Here is a 7921-nt window from a genome sequence, read left to right on the forward strand (position 1 = left end):
TCGAGCCCCATGGCGGGCTCTGCACTGACAGCTCAGAGCCTGGAGCCTGCTTCAGTTCTGTGTCTTCCTCTCTCTCTCTGCACTTCCTCTGCTTGTGTTCTCTCTCTCTTTCAAAAATAAGTAAATTTTAAAAAAATCATTTAAGTATTCAATTCAAAAATCGATCAATATACAGCAGTCTTCTCCTTATCCACAGGGGATATGTTCCAAGACCCTCAGTGGATACCTGAAACCACAGATGTACCAAACCCTCTATAAACTGTTTTTTCCTATATGTACATACATACAATAAAGGACACCATAAGAGAGTAACAATAATAATAAAATAGAATAATTATTATATACTATAATAAAAGTTATGTAAATATGCTCTCTCTTTCCAAACATCTTATGGTGCTGCACTCACCCTTCTTGTGATGATGTGAGATCAGAAAATGCCTGTGTGATGGAATGCAATGAGGTGAATGACACAGGCATTGTGACCTAGCATTAGGCTACTACTGGCCTTCTGGTGCCACATCAGAAGGAGGATCATCCTACTGTGTTGGAGTGTGTTGGCCGCAGGTAACTGAAACTGTGGCTAAGGGGGACTACTGTAATTCATCATATTAAAAAGCTAAAAAAGACAACTCATATGACCATCTCATTTGGTGCAGAAAATGAGATGCATTTGGTGCACCTCTGACTTCAAAAAGCTTTTCAGCAAACACAGAATAAAAAGGAAATACCTCAATCTGATAAAGGGCATCTATGAAATACCTACAGCTATGGTTATATTTAAAGATGACAGAATAAATATGTTTTCCCTAAGAAAGAACAAGACAAAGATATTGGCTCTCACTACTTTTATTCAACCTGGTGCTGGAGAGTCTAGTTAGTGCAAAAGGCAAGAAAAATAAATAAAAGGCTTACAGACTGGAAAGGAAGAGGGAAGTCTGTCCCTACCTGCTGATGCTACTACTGTGTACAAAGAAAAGTCTAAAGAATCTGAAGGGGTAAAAAAAATTATTAAAAACAATAAGTAAGTTCAGCAAGGTCACAGGATATGAAATCGACATATTTAAAAAATCAATTTTAAATCTCTATATTAGCAATGAATAATCAGCAATTGAAATTATAAATGAACCACTTGTAAGAGTGCTCACATATAAAATACATAGGGATATATCTGACAAAAGAGGTGTAAGACCTGTACACTGAAAGCTGTTGTGTAAGACCTGTATACAATAAAACTTTGTTGAAAGAAAAAAAGGACTTAAGTAAATGAAGAGATGAGACCATCTTCACAGATTCAAAGACTCAATATTGATAAGATGTCAGTTCATCGCTAATTGATCAATAGATATAATGTAATCACAGTCAAAATCTCAACAAGTTTTTTTGGAGAAATTAGCTAATTCTAAAACTTTTGCTTATGAAAAGCAAAGGACCTAGAATGGCCTAATCAATCTTGAAAAAGAAGAACAAATTTGGAGGATACGCACTACTGGATTCCAAAACTTCTTCTATAACCGCACTCATCAAGACAGCTTGATGATGGTGACAATGTCGTCAAACAGATCAACAGAACACAACAGAATGTCTAGAAGAATATTCACTGTGGATGACAGGCCACGGTGGGTGTTGGTGAAGAAGTGGCTAGCTGGAACATTCATATACTGCCGGCAGGAGTGTAAAACAATTTAACCACTTTGGAGGATTGTGTGACAGTTTCTTATAGAGTTCAACACACATACCGTGTGACTTAGACATTCCATTCCTAGATATCTGCTTGAGAGAAATGAAAGACATGCGTATCCACATGAATATACACTGAAGCTTTGTAATAATCAAAACTGGCAACAATCCAAATGCCCATCAACAGAGAATGGATAAACGGTGTATATCCATATAATGAAATACTACTCAGCACTACAAAACATGAAATTTTAATAAGAGCAACAATATGTGTGAATTCAAAATAATTATGCCGAGTAAAGAAGTCAGATCAGAAAAGTATACATTTTCAATGATTCTATTTATATAAATCCTAGACAATGAAAAATAATCTTTGGTGTTAGAAAGTGGATCAGACGTTGCATGGGGGGCAGGATGAGGCTGGAAGGAGAGATCACAAATGGGTAAAAGGAAACTTTGAATGTGTTAGATATTTTCCTTTCTTTTTATAATAATTATCATTTTATGGGTGTATCCATAATTTAGAAATTATCAAATTGTACACTTTAAATACATGTAGTTTGTTGTAATACAAGTCAATCTAAGAAGTCTGCTAAAAACAAACAAAAGGGCAAGATAGTGTTACCTTCATCTCATCCAGCTCATAAAGATCTTTAGCAGGATTTTTTTCTAAGTGACCTGCTTTATTCAGAACCATAGCTGTTACCATCCCTCTACAACACCTGGAAAAAATAAAATAAAGTAAATAAAAGTGCGCACGTACACACACACATACACACACACGCAACATGACCTATTTATTACTGGTTCCCCTTCTAAAAGTTTTAAATCCAGATACAATAGAATTTTACCAGTTAATAATTAAACTATTTATTATTATTTATTATTATTATTTTTAAGATATCAGAAATCTTTTTTTTTAATGTTTTTTTTATTTATTTCTAGGAGAGAGAGACAGAGACAGCGTGAGCAGGGGAGGGTCAGAGAGAGAGGGAGACACAGACTCCGAAATAGGCTCCAGGCTCTGAGCTGGCAGTCAGCACAGAGCCCGATGCGGGGCTCGAACCCACGAACCGCGAGATCATGACCTAAGCGAAAGTCGGACGCTTAACCGACTAAGCCACCCAGGCGCCCCTATTATTATTTATTATTAATTATTCTACTCACCCAGGAGAATAATCTGTCTCTCAAGTTTCTCACCTTTGTCTTCTTCTTCCCTTTCATTGTTCTCACTTTTGACCATGGGTAACATTGAAGAAATATAAAAGCTACTTCCTGAATTTGAAACAATTGTATTGACATATGCTTCCTAGTTAATAAATTATAATTTTTCAGACCTCATCTGGATTTGGTAGGAATCTTCTAGCTTTTCAAATATAGGGTGTTTTTCATTTGGATTTTCTTTTTTTTAAGAGATGTTTTGGTTGGTGTTTAGTGAAACTAAATGTATTTAGTGAAATATAAGTGTACATTCAGGTTGCATAGAATTACATAGGGAATTACAAGCTTCTTCGAAAATGCCCCTGCCCCGAAGTATGTGCAAACATGCAAGATGTATCTTATTAATGCAAAAAAGTGGGCCTTTTTGGTTTGATTTGCTTTTCTTTTTACTCATTCTCACTCTCATAGAAGTATACACTTCCCAGCCTGCCTATGGTAACATTGTGTCCAAAAGAATTCTAAAGCCAATGGGAAAACACTAAAATCACATATTTCAACTGGGCAGTGCTGAAGCTAGTCTAAAAACTGAACTAATATTTTTTTCAAGGCTTGAAAACAATCTCTTATTGCTGCTACCTCACTGCCCTTATCTCCTCTGCTTTATGTCACATTTAATCTTCAAAAGGTCAATAATAAAACAACCAGATAGTTTCACCTGTTCAAATAGCAGGAGTATTGCGATAACTTTCTGGCCAGTGTGATTGCGTCCAGCTCTAACTTTGCAATCCCTATATCACGTGGCTTAGCACTTTCCTTCTCCAACTTTGGGAGAGTGTCTTGGTCAATAAAGTCAGGCACCATTAAAATCAGCAAGTTTACCATCCACTGGATCATAGAAATATGCAATTCACCCATCTGTTAAAAAGTGATTATAATATAAATGACTCATTTTAAATAAATCAAACAGTAAAAACCATACCAAATTTAAAAATAGAAAGCATACCTGTTTCTAACTTGCAACAACACTATTATCACTATTATTCTTTTTTTTTTTTTTTTTTTTTGAGAGAGAGGTAGGGACAGAGAGAGAGGGAGAGAGAGAATCCAAAGCAGGCTCCACTCCCAGCACAGAGCCCAAAACAGGGTGCTTGACCTCACGACCCTGGGATCATGACCTGAGGGGAAATCAAGAGCTTCCTGGAAGTTTGACCGACTGAGTCACCCAGGTGCCCCAATGACACTATCATTCTTTTTTTTCCCTTAAATATAATTTATTGTCAAATTGGCTAACATACAGTGTGTAAAGTGTGCTCTTGGTTTTTCGGGTACATTCCTGTGGTTCATCACTTACACACAATACCCAGTGCTCTTCCAACAAGTGCCCTCCTCAATGCCCATCACCCATTTTCCCCTCTACCCCAACCCCCTATCCACCCTCAATCTATTCTCTGTATTTAAGAGTCTCTTATGATTTACCTCCCTCCCTCTCTGTTTGTAACTATTTTTCCCCCTTTCCCTTCCCCAGTGGTCTTCTATTAAGTTTCTCAAGATCCACACTATGATTCTTAATGAAAACAAATCATCACTACTTGGCTAGGGCAACCCTGTTTTCTTTTGCTCATTCTACTACATTAAACTACCCTCTTCCTCTTTAGTTTGATCAAGGGTATTAACCTATCAAAGCTGCAGTTCCCCAGGTGCACCAAGGCATCACAGAGCTCTAAAGTAAATTCTCAAGGATGTCATGGGATTTTAAATTCTTGAGGGAAATAACAGTGATATGTAATATCTATCAGCACAGCATGAACTTAACATAGCTCATAGTTTCAACATGGATGCACTCTATCACTTTTGATGACATCTTTCCTTGGCAAAGCTGGTTTTATTGGTGGTTGTGTGGTAAAAAAAAAAAAAGAAAAAAGTACTTTGGGAAAATCAAGATTCAACAGGAAATGAGGGGGACACTGGCCCACCTGATTCCAAGGTTAGAGAAGTTGCACAGTGTTCAAGTCCATACATTCCATTCGTAAGTAATGTTGATTAAATGAGAATAAAAGAGTTTCTTTTTCTTTCAATGTATGTATATCTGAAAAGTTAAACTAAGACATTAAATTTTACAAAGCTTATTTGAGCAAGCAGTTAGAATCAGGCAGTGTCAAAACCAAAAAATGGGGCGCCTGGGTGGCTTAGTCGGTTAAGCGTCCGACTTTCGCTTAGGTCATGATCTCGCGGTTCGTGGGTTNTTCTGCAGGCAGGGGCCAGCAAAAAGATTTGTATAGACAAGACAGTGAAGCAAAGCAAAGCAAAGCAATTATTTAATTGGCTGTAACTCAAATGTTTGCCTTACTTGGGAAAATTTAGTTATTTGGCTCTTGTGACAGTTGTTCCTGAGTTTCATTTTTTCATATTCGAGAAAATCTAGTTGACTGTTTATGATTAGTCCTTGAGTTTTGTTTTCTTAGATTCGAGTGCACGGACTCTGGTTTTGGGTTGTTTATAGAGGCTACCAAAGGCACCAGAGCTACCCCAGTATAATGGTCTCCTTGTTTAACTATTTTAACATGTATTGCCTTTCCAAACAGTTACTAAGTTAGTAGGACACAAATATTTAGTAAGTTGTTTGAAACTACCTACTTAATAAACTGAACTGTGAGGGATTTCTTTGGTTTAGGAGTGTGAAAGTACTGAGGCACAGAGAGCGGTATGAACTGGTCAAGTTTGGGAAGTTCTGCATTATGGCATTTGCTGAGGCTGGGTCTCAGACATAAAATGCAGAAAATGACATAAAATGTAAATGTCAGACACATCGTACTCTTCAAATGTCCTATCCCCTTTCTCTGTTTGATAAGTTCCTAAGTATTCTTCTAGGCTTACACATGAACTCCTCTGAGAAATCTTTTTAACTTCCCCTGACCTTAATTTGTTCCTTTTCCCACGTTTCTATACTGCTCTGTATATATCTCTATTAGAACTGTTTGCACATCTGTCACCTCAATTAACCTGTGTGTCTCTTTAAGACATGGGCCATCATTTTATCCCTCAAAACCACACTGAGTTCTTGACAGAGAATTAAGTGCTTAATAAATGCTTGTTAAATGGATAAATAAAAATCAGATTGGGAGCCTATCTGGCTTCCAATCTCAGAAGGAAATGTTGTTAATGACCTAAAGGAATTTGATGAGTGTGTTTTTACACCTTAATTAACACAACAGGAAAAGGGCAACTCTTCCTGACTTGTGATTTCACTAATCAAAGATATTTTCTCCCACATTCACAGGCTACATCCCTGCTGCTTCTCAAAGTAAATAAATTCCTAGCTGTTCTTCCCTACACCAATGGCCTGGATTTATACTGTCATTCAAAGAACTCATTTTTGCTTACATAAAATGTTAATTGATCCTTGAGCCATCACTAATAAAGAAACAGAAACATTACCTTCATTTCAAAGTTGTATTGGAGAGATTAAATGGTAGAATCTAGGGTGTGTAATAGTTCATAGGTGAATTTAAAATTAGAATCAGGGGTGCCTGGGTGGCTCAGTCAGTTAAGCATCAGACTCTTGATTTCAGTTCAGGTCATGACCCCGGGTTGTGGGATCCACGCTCAGCATGGAACCTGCTTAAGATTCTCTCTCTGTCTCTGTCTCTTTCTCTGTCTCTTTCTCCCCTACACACTCTCAACAAGAAAAATAAATTAAGTAAAATAAAATTTAAAAATAAATAAAATCTATACAAATCATTTGAGTAATTATATCACATAAGTAATTATATCCCGTTTTGCCCTCCCAACCTCCCTTCAATTGGATAGGTATGACCCAGTTTTTCCTTTAAGAAAACTCCGAGCTAGTGCTGATGCATAGGGGCACATGTACCCCAGTGTTCATAGCAGCNACTTGAATGCTGCGAACAAATTGAGGGCTGATGGGAGTGGGGGCGAGGGGAAGGTGGGTGATGGGCATGGAGGAGGGCACTTGTTGGGATGAGCACAGGGTGTTATATGGAAACCAACTTGACAATAAACTATTTAAGGGAAAAAAGAAAAGAAAACTCCCAGCCAAGGCAAAACAAAATTTCACAAATCCCTACAAGTACATACGTGGCGCTGAAGTTCAATGTTACCATTGTGAATTTCATTGGCTATCTTCAAAAGCCATTGTTGAATCATGTTAAATATTTGTGCTTGAAGTACCCTGAAGGAAAAGTCAAGTAAAATAAAGATAAGTGACTCACTTAGAGTATAAAAGTTTAACTATCAGCTAAAAGAAAAGGTTTTATTTGACTGGGCCTAGTAAACTTAGGTGTTGACAATTGTTTGAGAATTCAGAAAAGGTGAATGAAAGCCTTAAATGACCTGGTATAATGGCTTACTCTTGTCATGGCCTTCCTAACCCTGCGCAGGTAGCAACAGGCATGATGCACTTGGGAAAATGTAGACCTTACCATCAGTCCTAACTCTACTGTAAAACCTCACACTCCTACCTTTTACATTCACTTCTAGGCAGTGAGACCACAGAGTGAGAAGAACTAGTTTTAAAATTCTCAAGAGATCAATTTCCAACATGACATGGTGAGGAGCAAAGCTGATCCACTCCCCAGCAAGCTGGGTGAGGACTGTTTGAAAAACAGAACCAAATGACTGGAAGTCTCTAGAAAAGGTCCAAAGAACAAATGGCAACTGAAGAAACATGTGTTCAAGACAATCTGTGAAAAGTCGATCGTAAAGGCAAGAAGAGTCTATAGTATTTGAAACAAGACTCTTCCCTCTCTTCCTATGGAAGCTCAGTGAGGCAGAAATTCCACTCTGGACTCGTGGAGTCATGAATACAGGGCTCCTTCATCTTCCAGTTCCCAGTCAAGGGCTTTCTTCTCGGGAGGGACAGGACATCCAAGGTTTCTTATTGGACCCTACCCGCCTGTCGCTGAAGCTGGGTACTGGGAAAATCAGTGAAGTAGGGATTCCCTTCCATCCAATGGAAAGCTAAGGGGCGCCTGGGTGGCTTAGTCGGTTAAGCGTCCGACTTTCGCTTAGGTCATGATCTCGCGGTTCGTGGGTTCGAGCCCCGCGTCGGGCTCTGTGCTGACTG

The 7921-nt window shown here is 38.1% G+C and overlaps 1 protein-coding gene across 1 annotated transcript in view; it reads right to left on the bottom strand.

The window, feature by feature from the left end:
* The window catches only part of AXDND1 (axonemal dynein light chain domain containing 1), an 89462-nt gene that overhangs the window by 31912 nt on the left and 49629 nt on the right, over positions 1–7921 (bottom strand). Inside the window, exons 17-19 of the mRNA XM_077763088.1 lie at positions 6934–7027; positions 3554–3753; positions 2303–2399 (exon numbers count right to left, since the gene is read on the bottom strand). Of these exons, the coding sequence (XP_077619214.1) occupies positions 2303–2399; positions 3554–3753; positions 6934–7027 (391 nt within the window). The remainder of the gene's footprint in view (positions 1–2302; positions 2400–3553; positions 3754–6933; positions 7028–7921) is intronic.

Source organism: Crocuta crocuta, unplaced genomic scaffold (assembly GCF_008692635.1).
Source record: "Crocuta crocuta isolate KB4526 unplaced genomic scaffold, BGI_CrCroc_1.0 scaffold3, whole genome shotgun sequence".
Classification (NCBI taxonomy): Eukaryota; Metazoa; Chordata; class Mammalia; order Carnivora; family Hyaenidae; genus Crocuta; species Crocuta crocuta.